The following is an 18,240-nucleotide window of genomic DNA, read 5'->3' as shown; positions in this document are numbered from 1 at the left end:
GTCCATCATCGGATGAACGGATAAAGAAGATGTGGCACATATATACAATGGAATATTACTCAGCCATAGAAAGAAACGAAATTGAGCTATCTGTAATGAGGTGGATGGACCTAGAGTCTGTCATACAGAGTGAAGTAAGTCAGAAAGAGAAAGACAAATACCGTATGCTAACACATATATATGGAATTTAAGAAACAAAATGTCATGAAGAACCTAGGGGTAAGACAGGAATAAAGACACAGACCTACTAGAGAATGGACTTGAGGAGATGGGAGGGGGAAGGGTGAGCTGTGACAAAGCGAGAGAGAGGCATGGACGTATATACACTACCAAACGTAAAATAGCTAGCTAGTGGGAAGCAGCCGCATAGCACAGGGAGATCAGCTCGGTGCTTTGTGACCGCCTGGAGGGGTGGGATAGGGAGGGTGGGAGGGAGGGAGACGCAAGAGGGAGGAGATATGGGAACATATGTATAACTGATTCACTTTGTTATAAAGCAGAAACTAACACACCATTGTAAAGCAATTATACCCCAATAAAGAGGTTAAAAAAAAAAGAGAACTACTGTAGTTTAGGGTCCTTCATATACAAGAAAATGTGAAGAAACTGAAGCTGGCACAGAGAATAAGAAAATCTAACATAACGGGTGGATAACAGGTCCACTGAGGACCGATAAACGGATTAGGCTTATTTAGCTTGGAGAAGAGAAAGCTAAAGCATGATTCAAAAACTATACTGATGTAATCAGGAGTCTCGCATCACCAAGAGTCCCTCAACACAGTGAACCAAAAAAAAAAAAAAAAAGATTACATTATGGAAGAAAAGTTTGGAAGAGTTTTGTTCAGTTAAATTGGTTTTGCTTTCATATTACTCACAAAAGAGGAAAAATGCTCAGTGAACATTTAAAAGAAAATGTTCATGATCACTAGTAATCAAAGATATGATGACAATATGGTTTTCCTTCACAATTTCAAAAATAAAACTAACGCTCCACACTGGCGAGGGCATATAAGATGGGCACTCTCACGTAATAAGTGTATAAATGGACACCACCTTTTGAGAGAATTTCAGGAAGTACATATACCACAAAACTTAAAACAGTACTATCCTTTGGCTCAGTGATTACACTTCAATGAAACAAATACGGCAAGGCTTTATGCACAAAGATGTTCCTCACAGGCTTATTCGAGCAGTGAAAAAATTGGAAACAACTGTGGAATATATTATTAGCTCCATACCCTTTAAGTGCACCTTGGCCAGAAAATGTTAACGGAAGCAAGAGGCTACACAAGCCTTAACTGACAGTGTAACAAAGAACCTTGACCAGAATGTGCTCACTGTAAGCACAAATGTTTTGGGAAGACAATGTGTGTGTTCTGCTAGCCATTCTCTTTCCAGATAGGTAAGTTAAAGGTAAGTGAATTTTTGACAATTATAATAAGTGATTGCAAACACAACGGGAGTCAGACAGTAGGCTCTTGCTCTACAGAAACTGAAGAAACTGGAAGAGAGAGCTGAGGAAATATCACAGATTATAGCTGAAAGATGACTTCTTTATGGAAGATAGCACAGAAAGGACCCACACGTATCTATGAGGTGTTCCAAAAAGACAGGACAGAGAGAACAGAAAAGCGGCAATAAGTGAACAAACAATGCTCACAAATTTCCAAAATCGATTCAAGACACAAATTTTCAAAGTGGAGAAAAAACGAAACATAAATCTCAAGCAAGATAAGTAATACATTCAGCATAGGCACAGTGCAGGGAAACCGCAGAACACTGAAATGAAACAAACTATTTTAAAAAGAGAGATCGTTTAGTAAAGGGAATAGGGACAGATGGCAAGAGGCAGTAAGACCCGTCCTGGGTGAGTGCCAACAGTGAGAGAAGGCAGATCGATGGCATTAGAACAGCCAAGGCACGGGAGCGACCCAGTGCCCAGTAACAGACAATGGGCTTCAGAAGGTGTGAGATATACATGCACAATAGAATACTACTCGGCCATAAAAAAGAGGGAAATAATGCCATTTGCAGCAACATTGATGGACCCAGAGATTACTGTACTAAGTGAAGTAAGTCAGACAGAGAAAGACAAATTCTGTACGACATCACTTACATGTGGAATCTAAAATACGACACAAATGAATGTATACAGCAAAACAGAAACAGACCCATGGACACAGAAAATAAATTTACGGCTACCAAAGGGGAGAGGGAGGGGGAGGTACAAATTAGGAGTCTGGGATTAACAGATTCAAACTGCAGTCCATAAAATAGATAAGCAACAAAGCTTTACTGTATAGCACAAGGAATTATATCCTATATCTTGTAATAACCTATAATGAAATATAATCCGCCAAAAACCTGAATCACTAGGACGCACACCTGAAACTAGCACAACACTGTAAATCAACTATACTTCAATAAAAAAGAATAGTTTGGAGATTAATATCTGAAAAAAATAGGTAAGTGAATTTTTACATATCAGTTATTATAAAAATTAAAACTTACAGGAACTTATCATAAAGTTGAGTTTCTGTCTAAATTTGTTTGCTAAGAAGGCAAAGATTTTTCTGTAACACTGAAATTTTCCAAGGATAGTTGCCTTGTCACCTTGAGAGCATAAATATTTGGCAAAAGAAATGTTATCTATTAAAATATTTGTGGTAGAAAAGTGTTTGTTCATGTAAATTTATACACTGTATTTATCATGGGATAAATTTTTCTTATCAGCCTTCTGATGACTGACTGCCTATTTTTGACTACACTGGTTTTTGTTCTGTAACATCTCTAATACATAAGTAGCTTTCTGGACAGAAGGCCTCATAACACTTTACTTGGCTTTCTTCTCAGAAGCCTGTTTGTAGTAAGTCTCCAGAATCTTAAGGATTTATTTCTACAAATTCAACATGAATTTGAGCTTCCTTTGTCATAAATTAGTTTTTGAAAAATGGGAAATTATTTTTAAAAAGTAATATTTCAGGAAAATGCAACTCGGGAAAAATAACATCCCCAAAGAATTTAAGAATGAGAGAAAACTTGGGACATTCAGTGAATAAAGTAGCATATGACGTTATCAACAGGATATTGCCTCAAACAACTATATAAGAAATGCATCGGAAAAAAGACTGGAGGCAATCCTCTAAAATGTAAATGGTGGTTATTTCTGGGCGCTGAGATTGAAATTGATTTTTGTTTTCTTTTACACTTCATCTTTCCAAATTTTGGGAATGAACATGTGTTTTGTAATGTCCAAAAAAATAAGATTACTGTAAAAATGTTTATACCTTCAATAATATTTTTAGCCCGTTGTTCTCAAGTGTAGGATTCACAACGCCTGGCACACTCTTAAGTATTTATTGAGTTAAGAAACCAATGAATAATTGAGGCTACCAGCACACCAAATTGTGTTCAGTGTTTCCTTGTTATTTAAATTCCAAATCCACGGTGACCCTTTCTTTCACGGTCTTAGCTCCTTTTTTTCCTCTTTTTTAATATTTATTTATTTATTTGGCTGCACTAGGTCTTAGTTGTGGCATGCGAACTCTTAGTTGTGGCATGTGGGATCTAGTTCCCTGATCAGGGATTGAACCCGGGCCCCCTGCATTGGGAGCGTGGAGTCTTAGCCACCGGACCACCAGGGAAGTCCCTCAAGGGTCTTAGCTCCTTGATTATCAATGAGTTATCCCTTTTAGAATAAAATTAATTCCAGGGTAGCAGTTCACCTGGTTGTGCTAAGATATCAAATTGCCAATAAAATTTACAACTTAACTGACATTCCTAATTTTTCTTACCATGATGCTTTATCTTCTACTTTCTGGAAAGAACTCCATCTCTCCAGAGACTTCCATCTTGCTAGTTTAATAATCTGCCTTAGGAAAACATCATCTATATCTCTCTGTATTCTTTTTATTATTTATTTATTTATTTATTTATCTATTTTTAACATCTTTATTGGAGTATACTTGCTTTACGACAGTGTGTTAGTTTCTGCTGTATAACGAAGTGAATCAGCCTATATGTATACATATATCCCCATATCTCCTCCCTCTTGCGTCTCCCTCCCTCCCACCCTCCCTATCCCACCCCTCTAGGTGGACACAACTTGCTGTCTTCTTGAGTGGTATCTGTCTTCTGCCCCAGAAAAATCACTCTCGCTTGCTCTGCTGTGTTTCATTCAATGAACATTTATTCATTCAGAGACTACCATGCACTGGGCGCTAGTGACAAAGATGAGGAAGACAGCTCCTGCTTTAAAGGAATTCATTACTTAGTCTTGAGAGACTTGAGCATAAACAACTATAAATAATGCAAGTGCTACAATCAAATGCACGACAGCTCATTCTTAGAGTTTGGACTTCTGTGCAGATAACTTTTTGACTGCTATCTCCTCTTTGCTTGTTTTTAGGTCAGTTTCCTTTGAACCCAGTGGACCCTTTTAGTGCCTCATTTAGGTTGCTTCAGACTCAGAAAATCCTATGCAAGCTTTTAGGGCTTTGTGTTTCTCTTCCCTGCATATTGGCATAGATGGCTGACTGCATCACAGTCCTTGAGGCCTCCTGCACCTCAGCCACTTGCTCGCTGGTTCTCAGAGCCATCCTCTGGCGTTCCCCTGCTCTGCCCTCTATTACAGAGAATGCCACTTTCCTGCTCCCTTACAATTGGCTTCTAAGTAAGTATGGCCAATGGTGGTCCCTGGCAGAAGAACTGAGGGAGAGGACAGGAAGAAGGAGAGGCCAGGCTATTTCTCCCTTTCTCTCTCTGTCTTCAGCACAAGCTCTGGCAGTAGGTGTGTTCCCTCCCTGGATCTCCCGCCCCATTAGCCCCTCCCTCAGTGGTCCCAACTGGCCACTGGTTCTAGCTCCAGATGATGGCTCTGGCTTCTGGGGCTCTGGTGATACTACCTCTCGGCACTGTCCCTCCAGCCCTGGGTACAGCAGAGGCTCCCTGCTGTCTGTTTGGCTTCTTAGCTCTTCCATCACTGGGTAACCAATTTCCGGCACAAATCCCCTCTGTCTGAAATAACTAAAGTGGTTTCTATTTTCTGACTGGACCCTGATTGATACTTCACCCAAGTCGAAAATCTTAGCATCAAAGCCTTCAACATGTCATATGCGTTTTTTATGGTCTCATCCCTCCTTACCTCTGCAGCCATTCCCTTGTCCCCGCCCTACCATAATAGTACCACCACCGTTTGTTAGGTGTTTACTCTGTATCAGGCATTTTTCTGGGCATGTCACATTATTTCACAGGCTTTCCCCTTTCTTTTCACTCTTGAATTATTGTGCATGTTTCTTTCTTTTGGATAAGGAGGGACATGGGGCATGACAGTAGTGCTGCATCATCAGTAGTTATTATAATTCCTTGCACAGTTACTATGTCAGACATTTTGTAGTTTTACATCTATTATTTCTAATCCCCACAACACTCCCCAAGGTAAGTACCATCATAACCACTTGATAAATTACAAAACTGGGGTGCAAAGTTGTTACTGCCTTTGTCTTGGCCACAGAGAACTGGTGGCAAAGCCAGAATTTCAAATCCAAGTCTCACCAGCCTCAAAGTCAATGAACTACTATGCTGCTACGTCACTTTACCTCCCAACCTCAACTCATAAAGTGACACAAAGTCACAGTATAATCAATCAGTTCCCCATTGACTTCAACGCACAACATAAAGAGTACACATGCCACATTTTTATGTTCTAGATACAAGCAAATTTGTATTTGAAAACTATGACATGTCATACACTACATTTAATTATAGGGGTGGAGGAGGCATGAAATTAGGCAGCCGGGATCCTGCCACTTCATACCCAGCCCCTTCCTGTATTGGGTGGTCCTGTTACTTTGGCCTCCAAAGTAATTGGCAAGGAGGCCTATGAAATGGGAAAGAATACAGATCCCTCCTTTGCCCGAACCTGACTCAACTGGCAAAATATAAAATCCATAAGTAACATTTTTCAGGTGTTCTTGTTTGGTGTAAGTTAATTACCCTCTCCCAAGGTCACCTGATTTGAGTTTACATTTATACTTTCAAAAATTAAATGTTCTAGAACAGTGCTACTCAAAGTACAGTTTTCCACACACATAGAAACTAGGAACGTGTTAAGCAACTTCTGTAGCAACTTGACATCGCCGTGACATCCAAATGCGTAATCAGTGGGTCCATTTCACGGAACAAGGTACAGACTAGGTCAAGTGCGGCTGAACCTGTGTGGTGAGTTATGTGTGATGTGAGAGTACACTAGTCAGTTTCAATAAGGCCACCCCAAAGTCCGTGACATACTGGATGTTTTAAAAACAACTGTCCTTCACCAGTTGGAGAAGCTCTAAAACCGACAGCCTTTTTATAGAAGTAGAAAGCAAAATATAAAATGAAGCACTTTCCACCAAAATTAATGCTTGATAAAAAATATGTATGTAAACATATAAATACATGTGCATGCAGGTATGTGTGCACACAAACGCAAACTCATATATAACGTATGTCCTAGTTACATAAGCTTCAATTTACGAGGGGGCACAAAGACTTCCCTGAAGTTGTGCAAGGGATCAAGACTTTGTGGAATGGCAAATTCTGAAACATTCTCACAGAATAACACCAATTCATAAATAAGCTACTGACTCATCCGCTGTGTCGTAAGAGACTCTTTCAGAATATTTTTAGGTCACTTTATTACTACTGTAGAGAGTATGGACTTCAAAAACTCACTATCTATTTTATGTGAGTGTTCCAACTGTTCTAAATCTCTTTCCAGCAAAACTGCAGCTCCCAAGAGACGTACAGAGGTAATCAGACTTGTGTGCTTAAAAAAGAAATATTGGAAATGTCTGAAAAAGAGCAGACACGTCTTTAGACGCCTTTACTTCGTGTGCAAAAATTGTCTTCTGCAGACCCAGCTACATAAAATTGTACACATCCAGCACTTTTCTCACAGCTGCAGGTGTAACCTAACGCTCCTCTTATTTAGATCAAGTAAACTACCAAAAATGGCAGCTCTTCTCACTTGGAAACCAGTCTAAGTCTGAAAGAGAATCCTTTTGAGTTTCCTTCTGAAATAAGCTTTGCAAGATGCAATTCAGAAACATCTATTTATTTATGTTCTTCAATTAGAAGCTTTAAATCAAGTTATTTGAACAAGAAAAATATGATTAAAAAATATCCCATTAAAACACCATAAATTTTGATTCGAAGATTACATTTCTCTTTTACAAATGGGGACAATCAATCGATGCTAACTGAAGTGAAAAGAACAGATTATTTTTCTTTTCTCTTTTATAAGCAGGATAGACATAAAGGAAGAACATTTATAACAGCCTTAACGTCTTATGCCTTCTGTTTTGCAAATCTGAGTAAATCTCCTGTGTTAACTTTGTCAGCTAGGGAATAAAGAATGTCATTTGAGATTCCATAGCTTAATTATGCTGATAAAGCAGTTTTATAAATCATGCTACGAGTAATGGATGTTCCTCTGAGAAGAGCAAGCTAGGAGCCATAAAATGTGCGCTCTGGACTTGGTTCCTTATCTTCTACCCATATGTCAGCGTGAATAAGTCAAAGCCAGTCTTGCGCCTCAGCCTGCTCAAGTCCAAACGGAAAGGAGGAGGAAACAGTTGCCCCATCCACTCATATGATAGTAGAATTTTCTAAATCCAAAACAGGAGCCTATGGCTTCCCTGGTGGCGCAGTGGTTGAGAGTCCGCCTGCCGATGCAGGGGACACGGGTTCGTGCCCCGGTCCGGGAAGATCCCACATGCCGCGGAGTGGCTGGGCCCGTGAGCCATGGCCGCTGGGCCTGCGTGTCCGGAGCCTGTGCTCCGCAACGGGAGAGGCCACAACAGTGAGAGGCCTGCGTACCGCAAAACAAAAACGAAAACAAAAACAGGAATCTACTCAAACGGATGGCAGGACAGAAGATCTGAAAATGACAGAAAATTCAGGTCATATGCCACCCATATACCTAATTTACAGCTGTGTAAAGATTAAATACGGTTACTTCTGAAAGCTCTCTGCACACCGTGAAGTACTACAGAAATGAAAGTACAAAAATGACTCACTCAATGATCTTCTTATTCCTATCTTCCAGGCTGGTGGGGACAAAGGGAAACTGGGCTGTGGGGCACAGCATTCGTGAGGCCAAGCCAAACCCATCAGAAGTTAAACTAAAACCAGACACTTAGAGATGGAAGGTTGCTGCCCGACCTGATAAGCCAGAAACCTGAGACTGCGGGGAAAGCAAGGGTCCAGCTTAAGGTCACACCCAAGCTGGGATCTGAACTGAGGTATTCTTTCCAGTTCAAGGCCCTATGGTAGTAGAAAATCCGGAGGCAGAAGTTTTAATACTTGGCAATACTTAAAGAACTAGAGATAAGAGAAGGAATATGCTAAACATCGAGTCCCGTGGTTGAGAACAGTTGAGTTTACAAAATATGCTGAGAAAAGCATTAGGACATGCTCCCCACGCAGAAGGAATTCAGAGCCATTCAGAGTCCCGCGGTTCCTAATCGGTAGAGCATCCTCAGGAGGGAATACTTAATGGAATGTAGAAAGCCTATGAAAAGAGGGAGAGAATAAGCTAACTTATCTCCCTTCCTCTTGGCAAACTGAGGAAAGAGGTACAGGATTTGTATGGCAGTGTTCCCAACTCTATCTGAGCAGCTGCAATTATTTATTAATAACAATACTGATGTATCCCGAAGAAGCTCTTAGCCTCTTGACTTGACTGATGGTCCTCTCAACTAGGACTGCTTAAGAATCACACCAGCCTCAGACCCATCAGACCCTAGAGCTGAGCCCTCATTTGAACATTCTGAAGCTCTTCTCAGGCAACAGACACGAGGCTTGGGGCCACGTGCTGACAGACTGCCTTCAAAACACAAGGGTTTTTAAGACCACTTTTCCTAAGAATTCCTAAAACATTTATAAGTCTATTTTTGAAAGCTTAGAGAGTCTGCATCATTTGGGTAAGCATCATGGAGAGTGGGCTCCAGAATTTGGGCAACAGCTAAGAGGGGCTAGATCCTTCTGGAGAATGCCAGACTCGCAGGAAAAGAGGGGAACCAACACCCCTAGAGAAAAAAAAGCTGGTGGTGAAAGGGCTTCAAAGAAGGAAAAGGAAATTGGGATAAGAAATGTCAGATCCGCCAGCACATCTAGATTTTAGTAAACGGTTTGAAATGAAATCAGTTCACCTTCTGAAGCTTAATGATTTTCTCTTCACCTTAGCCTATTTTTTTTAACCTATGTCTCCTCTGCAAACTGCTATTCCTGCACTGTACTGCGCGTACCCCTCGTGCGAACACCCCATACTGCAGGGGAGAAAGAAGCCAGGGAGGGGACCACATAAAGATTTTATTGTATTTATAATTAATGTATTCACAATAAGAGAGACTAAGAGATACTTTTTAAAAGTATTTTTAAGCAGCACATATTATATGTGTGTGGGGGGGAATGGGTTTTTTTTTAATGTTAAAATTTCAGTGATGAACTTAAGAACCTAGACGTAAATTGTGAGAAAATGAGAGGCTTTTTATCATATAACGGCACTCCATATAAATCAATGTTATATTCGTATTTCAAAATAAATTCCCGAGCACATTACTACCTAACATCTACTGATTTTTAAAATGCCTTTTGCAGCCTTAAAGAGCTTTATGTTTTAAATCACCAAGATAAGCGTCTGGAACAACAGTCTTGCCATTCCATTTGTAAAGATGCTAACAGAAATCTGAAATTCACCTCATGAATGGAACATATGATTACTTCTAAGAAATGAGGAAGAATATGCCTTCTCAACAGCAAATAGATGGCCCAGCAGGTATATTTCCAGAGAGCCTCCCTACTTGATATCAGCCTGTCTCACTCGGCCTGTAAGACAGGGATGGGCGGCAGGATCTTCTCCCTGTTGCTTGTTTGCCAAGAATGTGCATTTTTTAAAATAGGAATGATTAAACTTTTAGAAATCCATTTGTCTGCAGAATCAGCCAAAGGTACTTCTTGAAAATTATGAGCACAGCAAGTTTTGGAAACAACCTACCCCACCTCTTCCCAAAGCAAGAGAAAAACAAAATTCTTCAACACTTTGGTCCAATACCCTCATTCTAAGGATAAGGATAAGGCCACGTAAAAAAAGATATGGGAGGGCTTCCCTGGTGGCACAGTGGTTGAGAGTCCACCTGCCGACGCAGGGGATATGGGTTCGAGCCCCAGTCCGGGAAGATCCCACATGCCGCGGAGCGGCTGGGCCCGTGAGCCGTGGCCGCTGAGCCTGCGCGTCCGGAGCCTGTGCTCCGCAACGGGAGAGGCCACAACAGTGAGAGGCCCGTGTACCGCAAAAAAAAAAAAAAAAAAAAGATATGGGAAATTTTTTAATATACCACTCACCCCACCACATTGGGGGTAGTCAGAGAAAAATGCTGAAAGAAAACTCTTTTCGAGTTGTTCTTATTGATTTCTTCTCTGTGCAAGCAAGACAGTGCTTTTGCCAAACGGTTAATGTTGCGTAAAAAATTTTCTGGAGACCTTCCAATGCTCCAATTCCTAATGACTGTCAGGTCATGTCTGTAAATGTTTAAATTATTTCTTTACTATGCCTTGTTTTGTGTTTGTGTGGGAGCCCAACAATTTTTTCCTTCATAACTTGGAATTTTTTGAGTGGGTACACAGCCTAATTTCATGGGGAAAACACAATATTTTTAACGTTTGATGAAAGCTCACTCAAAAAGCCATTTTAGATCTGTTGAGAATAACCTGAAATGAGTTCTTTTACATTTTTTAAATAAAAAATTTAGCGGTAAAGAAGACAAGGCTAACTTTTTTAAAGTCAGCTTTCTGTGAATGGACATATTTAGAGACTAACGACGCATGAGATGATCTCCTTGTGTTCAAATTTACCTGATAAAGTTTATGGGAATCAGGACTTAAGCACACATTTTTATATGCATACGTATGTGTGATGTATATATGCGTGTGTGTGTGGCTACTGCTGCTTTTCTGTCATAGGTTCTCATTGGTTGATGAATTAGAGCTGTAGGGACACTAAGGAATGGGATGGGGGTACTGATGAAGAAACTTCTTTTGCTAAGTATCTAATTGTAAATAATATAAACTCATTGTAGAATGTCAGGAAAGGAAGAAGGAAAATCACCTAGAATTCTACTAAGTAGAGATATCTAAGATTAACATTTCGAGTAATACCATAGCCTTCCATCAGTTAACACTCAAGTCCTACTTTTTCAGTCCTTACCAAATGACTCTGGCTTATAATACTGTGGTGTTTGGACCAAGGGTCGGGGGCGGATCACGCGAACGCGTTTGGGGGCAAGGCAGAAAACAGAGTGTGTTAAATAGGCTGGTTGGGGGTTTTGGCAAATTAGAGAATGGAAATCCCCTCAGAGGTGGGCATACTTAGGAATGTGTAACATTTCCTGCATGCTGTGAGCCACTGTAGCTTCTACAGTAGAGTTATGTCTGGAGTTGGCGGTACGGTGGGGATTAGCAACTTCTTGATATTTTCAACATGTCACCACAGACAAGAGGTGCAGCTTCTATTGGGAGAGGGCCCGAGCTATGGTCTAACACTGTGACCACACCAGACCAGTTTTGCTTTCAGGATACCTTTCACGAACTAAGTGTAGTTGAAGGCTTCCAACCACCTCATCCAGTTCAAAATAGCAGCTTGGACCTAAAGGGATAGCTCGCGAGGAAAAACATATGCCAATATATAAAGATAAAAAAGAAATTAAAGGCTTCTTTTCAGTATGTTTTGCTTATATTTCAACTGCGAAACACTGTAATTTGGGAGTGGGAAGGGCACTAGTGGTACTTAATCTCGTAGGTTATCTCAGGGATGTAGACACACAACAAACTACTAAATCAATCATTCCACGTGTGCCTCGCAACGGGGAACGGAAGCGTGTCCACTGTCCAGGAATCCACCATACTATTTCTAGAAATGTAATGGTTTGTTCCAGAAATACCATTCAAATAACTGTCTATCCATAGGTAAAACTGTCAATCTGTACCTATTTGTAGCAGGTGCGTGGTGATCTACACGGACATACTTTGCTACGTTAATAAGATCAATGAGATAAGTGCAAACACTAACAGAAGATCTGGGGTAGATCCCAGTGTAGAGCCATACATATGGCTGTGTATCCCTGACAAAGGGTTTCTCTGTGCCTGACTTCACCGCCCCGTGAAAGAAGGCTGTTGATGACATCTACCAGGCACGATGGTTGCTCACATACATTTCCAAGCGCAGCACACACAGCACACTCTCAATAAATGGAAGATGTTATGTAATGTGTCACCATTTGAATAAAAGTTAGCCCAAGTAATATGTGATTGTAATGAAAATACTGGAAATAGAAGTTTTGAAAGCTGAAAATCAAATGTCAACACCCAGTTCATTTCCAAGATGTTTGTTGCCAGGATAACAAAAACCAAAATTTCAAAGTTGGTGGGGGGGGGAGCGGCTGGTGGTGGTGGAATTGACCACATATTTATGATGGCAGCATTTTAATCTATATAACTGATTTCAATTAAGTTGATTTCATCAAAGAAAAAGTCTGTTAACAAATGAGCTCTAAATTTCCCTGCAACTGTAAAATTCCATTATCTTCCAAAGTCGGGTGATTTGCCCAAGGTTACAAATCATGCCAGATTACCAGCTTTGAGTTTACCACCACGTTGGACCTACTGAGAAAACTTTAGAAATATGACGATAAAAAGCATATTTAACTCCTATTGAAGGTGCAAACACCTCTTCATTGAGAGTTCATAATTAGCTTTTTATCAACCATGTTTGTGATTTCTCATTACAGAGTAATTAAAAGTAAGCTGGTAGAGAATACAATGCAATGAAATGGAAAGATGGCCATGGTACATTACCTTTAGGTGAATAAAAGCTGATTATAAAACAGAACGACCCAACTTTGGTAAAAATGTATGTACAGAAAGAAATTTTTGAGGATACCTACTAGATTGTTAAACATTAGTCAACTAAGAGGTGGGTTATAGATGACTTCTTTTTTGTTAGCTTGTCTATATTGTTTAACTTTAAAAAATATGAACAAGTACTGATTCTATAATAATTATAATTTTCAAATAAAAGTAAATTAAAATATTAGAACTAGAGATCACTGTGATTAGAGTAGAAAAAAATTATAAGTAGGCTGAGCCTACGTAAACCAGAGATTATAAGCAGGAGGCCCAGTTTCAACGAGCTCTTTATTGGAAGATTTCTAGTTTGTCTTGAAAAATCCCAAGTCTTGAGAGCACTGGGCTAGGACGACCAGCTCCTCCAGCACAGCCACTGCCTACTTCAGTTGAAGTCTCATTCTGTCACTTGCCAAAATATAAGCATTCAAGCTTTCCACCTGTGGTCTAAACAGTGCAGCATAAAAGCCAGAAACATTCTGCAGGGGCTGAAAATGTAGCACTTGAAGATGAGCTGATCCTGATTTTCCTTAAGTTTTTAAAAGGGAGTGTGTGTACACGTGTGCCTGTACACACACACACGCGCTTACTGCTAGACTGAGCTGACATAATATTACTTGAAATGTATTGGTATCTCTGGCTAGTAGAATTATAAGTGACTTTTCTTTTTCACGCTTTGTATTTTTTCAGATTTCTAGAAGGAACGTCTATCATTTATAATAATGTTGTGTTAGTTTCAGGTGTACAGCAAAGTGATTCAGTTATACACATACATGTATTTATTCTTGTTCAAATTCTTTTCCCATTTAGGCTATTACAGAATACTGAGCAGCGCTCCCTGTGCTGTACAGTAGGTCCTTGCTGGAAAGAGTTCAGGGGAAAATCTGGGGGGGCGAATATCTCCTACTCCATGCCTTAATGTCTCTATAGCTGCAATTCATTAACCAATGGGAACCTATGAGACAAAGGCAGCAGCAGCTACACACAGATACATGGACACACACGCACATCCAAAATTTATGTTTGAGCACCCTGGCTCCCATGGGCTTTGTCACATAACTTAAAACCCAAAGAGTTTTCACCTTACGCATTTCAGTCTGTAAATATGTCCATTCGCAAAAAGGGACTTAAAAAATGTTTAGTAGTAGAGACAGCATGACGATTTTTTAACTAAAACAACAACAACTAGTTACAATGTGAGGTAATTCATTTCAGGTTATTCCCGAGGGATGGAAAACGGTATAGAGTGGACTTTCATCGAGCATGCATGTTGATGACCGGACAGGCTTAGGAATTCGGATCACTGGAGTGACCGCGGAAAATTCCTTTACACGGCATTCGTAACTTGGCAAAAGTGCCTTCTTGGTTTCACAAGGAAGAAATCAATAAGAACAACCTGAAACCCTTTTCTTTCTTTGGGGGGAAAGCATAGCCGTCAATTACAAGCATTTTTTCCATCCTTTTAGGGAAAAAAGAAAACTAGCAAGACCTTTTGGCCCTCTCAGATATACTGAATTTTCGGGAATCAGTGCAATCCTAAAACTTATTTTTAAGCAACCTCGGAAAAAAAGAAAGCTGACTGTCAATTCTGAATAGAAAGGTGTCGCTGTTTTCACCCCTTAAACAATCTAGTGATGTATTTAGACAACAAATGGCTTGCGCGCTACCAACTACTTTATCCTACGAGTCATTTGTCATTTCATCTGGAGGAAACATGGCCATGTCCTTACCTAAAGACTGGTAGAGTTCTGTCATTTTGGGATGGTCCCAGCAAGTTGTTTGGGTCTCGTGGCTAAAACATAAAATACAAAGAGAGACTTTAGAATTTAGAATGAGTAGTAGAGAAAAGGAGACAAGAAAAAAAACAAAAAAGCACGGTATGCCTTTGGCTCATTTGGCTTCATTACTTGACAGGCCTTCCATCTTGCAGTGACGAATGTTTATTTTACAAGGAGAGAGACCCCAACGTTTGCTCTCAACAGGAAAAGCAATATGATCATTATTTGGTAACCAGCATTTGTTTCTTTTTTGTACCCCCAAGTCGGCTGCACTTCTGTTATAAGAAAGTGACCTTGTTAGGTACTCAATAATCAAAAATCAGGATTTCTTCAGCCGTCCAATTCAGAACATACAGAAAAGACACTGACAAGTGTTATTCAACTCTGTCAAAGAGATACTGATATTAGTTTAATAAATAAATCGCTTCAGTTCTCATTTGTTTTCACTGTCCCTGACACTTTTCCATTACTTTCTTCTCCGTATCCAGATCTCATCTCTATGATGACTGTGTTTCACTTCGGCTTAAGGTCCATCCATTGCCTGACTCATAGATTGTATCTTCCCTCTTCCCGTTACTTTTAGAATGTCCTTTTAACTCGGCACTCTATATACCACCGCACCTTTTCCTATGTTTACGTGGGCCTGAATGAAGCATCCACAGTTCTCTTCCATTTCTTGGAGTTTAGCTAAGTGTGTTTGCTGGCTATCAGCTCCTGCCACAGAAAGAACAAAACACCTTTGTTCCGCATTCGATTCCGTGAATAAACCTGGGAGAGATAACTACATATACTTTTCCTTACTTTGGCCCATCTACATAAATCACCATAGCATCGTATTTCCAGTTTTCGGGGATTACTTGACTGGGCTTTATGCAGTAAAACGCAGCCCTGAACCATATTTCAGTACTCATAAGCAGAGCCTATTCATCATCTTTGAGGGAGAGGTGGGACTGGAGAGAGGAGAACTAGCTTAACTGTGGACACTTCAAGGGGAGCAGAAAGCCCAGCGGCTGCACACAGAAAGAGGAGCTCAGGGAGGCCAACAATGTCAAGTGTAGGTGTTAAATCTTAGGACTGGATTCTGGTTCTGTGGCCTACTAGCTGTGAAATTTGGGGCCAGCCCGCTTACCTGGGAGCATTAAAGGACAAGCTGATATAGGACGAGCTGATACAGACCGATACCTTCTGGCGCTCAATATGTGGTCATTTCTGTTACTACGTGGCCCCCAAATTACTGCCCACTAAAAGTAAAGCTTTCATTAGTTGATTATAATACAGGTGAGGATCCAACTGTGGTTAGGTCAGCCACACCTAAGACCCTTCATAGAGGGCAAAAGTAACACTCGATGTGTATTACCTCTGTTTTCAAGAAAATAAGCAAAAGAGAGAAACATTTATTGTGGTTTGATAAATAGAACACAGTCACAAATGACAAAAAACATGTGGAAATTCCCCAAAGTGTGCAACTTCAGACACCATCCCTCTGATATTTACATTCAGCGACTGAATGGTGAAGGCTAGGGAAAGAAGTTGACAAGACAGTGTTCATTGGGGAAGGGCTGTTTCAGTCTCTTCCAAACCTGTTTGTTTCTGTCTGACTTTTCCACAGAGACAATTTGTGGCTGAGGAGTAAGTCAGTCGAGGGAATGTACCAGAGTGGAATCCAAATCTTACAGAGCAAGACAAGCAAAAGATACAGTCCATGCTTTAGGGGGTTTCTGAAAGCCCCATGTCCACACTGGCTTATGATCTGGAGAAGGGGTGGGAAGGACTGGTACTTTATATGCACAGCACAAGGAGGCTGCAGCATGCAGCTTCCTGGGGAAAGTGTTGCTTATTCTCGGATGTTTTTTTAGCTCCGAAAGAGACTGTGTATGTACCAATTCCATACACAAGTGTCCAGCAAGGAAAGGTTACCTTCTACGGAGACCACCCTGCATTTAGACCTCTGCCATTCCCAAAGGCCATCATATGTGAGCACCAGGGAGGGAGGGAGGGAGAAAAGGGGGAAAGCACATGTGTCCACATGTACAGGCTCTTATTACACACACTACGTAATAATAACGTCCCATCTCTACCACATGTGGGCGGACTGTAGCATCTTCAATCGATGGGCAGAAAAACGTCTGTCTGAGCTGACAAACCTAACCTGACAGAGACAGAGAGAACCAGTCTGAAAAGCCACCATCTGTAATGGACTTCAAATCGGAGGAACACGGGCAAGAAATAACGTGCACCAAACGCAATTCCAAAAGAAAAGAGAAACTTGCCTACGAGTGACAGGACAATCCCACATAGACTGAACGGGAGCTTCATGTAGCTCCCTCCCTCCAAAGAAGATTTCATGACTGTTGATATACCTACACTTCCACCTTTTTAAGGAATTTATTCCAGTGGTTAAAAATTACGAAAGGGATTTTAGAAATTATTATTATTGAATCCATCTGTCCATAGCTAAATTGAAATGTCCTTTACTGGAGGAAGGAAGAAATTCTAAGCCCCTACTTCTGCGCTCCATTCATGTGCTAACACATACCAGTTAGTCCTTTCTAGGTACTCATTCTTTCTCCCAATTAGTTGTGATTCTGGGGTATGTGAATAACCTAGATAAATGAACTCAAACAAATCCAAAAGCTAATCTTCTTTTACCTTCCTCCCCTCCAACACGAAAGCCTTTTATTTTTAAGCAATGCAAAGTAACTAGAAAACCAGATTTATATTTCACCTTTGCCGAGTTAGTTTCACTTCCATTACAACCCGGCAGTAAGTGAAAGAAGTGAGCACGAGTGGAAAGAAAAGAATAAAGGGTGTGACTAATCCTCCAAACTAGAAAAATTATCTTTTAATCATTGAATGCTAAAAACAATTGGCAACATAGCTGAAATGACTCTAGCTTTGGGGGTAACTACATGATGAACCAAATAGTCACTTCACTGTATGTGGGTATTTTCAATCTGTGATGAATCCAAAGCCCTGGTGGGACATTATTTAACCTCCGAAACAGATAGGAAAGATGAGTATGAACAGGATGAAATGGTAAACACGAATCTGCATAACTCCTATCTATAGTCTACCTTACAGAACAAACCAACTTTTGGTCTGTGATCAATACAGGTTTTACAGCTGTATTTCTGACTCTGTGCCTATCTTCAAAAACAGGAGAGGATTCTTAGTAGCTCCACGAGAAGCACTTCAGGTTCACCTGGAATACACAGACAATATAGAAAAATATGCTGTGCTGGGGAGCTGGTGGTGGAAGGGTGGGTGGTACTGTTTTTCTGGTTACTGTCTCTTTTCTGCACTTCACTTTTCACATCGGAAATGCACTGCCCATATACCATGTGCAACCAGAATGGCAATTCCAGACCCTGTTCACAAGTTAATGGTTACATCTTTGTTCAGTCTTCCTGAAAACAATGATGTTCAACATAGATCAAAATTCTACATGTGCATTAACACAGAAATTAACACAGCCTCATAAATAATCCTCAAAACGCCCTTTCAATCTTTTAAAAAATGT

General features: G+C 40.4%; 1 protein-coding gene across 7 annotated transcripts in view; it reads right to left on the bottom strand.

Moving 5' to 3' along the window:
* DMD (dystrophin) overlaps nt 1–18,240 on the bottom strand; it is a 2,128,065-nt gene that overhangs the window by 132,513 nt on the left and 1,977,312 nt on the right. For all 7 annotated transcript variants that reach the window (XM_067723245.1, XM_067723244.1, XM_067723248.1 and 4 more), the window contains one exon: nt 14,673–14,734. In XM_067723245.1, coding sequence (XP_067579346.1) covers nt 14,673–14,734 — 62 coding nt within the window. The remainder of the gene's footprint in view (nt 1–14,672; nt 14,735–18,240) is intronic.

The sequence above is a fragment of the Pseudorca crassidens genome, chromosome X (assembly GCF_039906515.1).
Source record: "Pseudorca crassidens isolate mPseCra1 chromosome X, mPseCra1.hap1, whole genome shotgun sequence".
Lineage (NCBI taxonomy): Eukaryota > Metazoa > Chordata > Mammalia > Artiodactyla > Delphinidae > Pseudorca > Pseudorca crassidens.
Note: the sequence above shows the minus strand (reverse complement) of the source record. Positions and strands in the feature narration are given on the sequence as shown.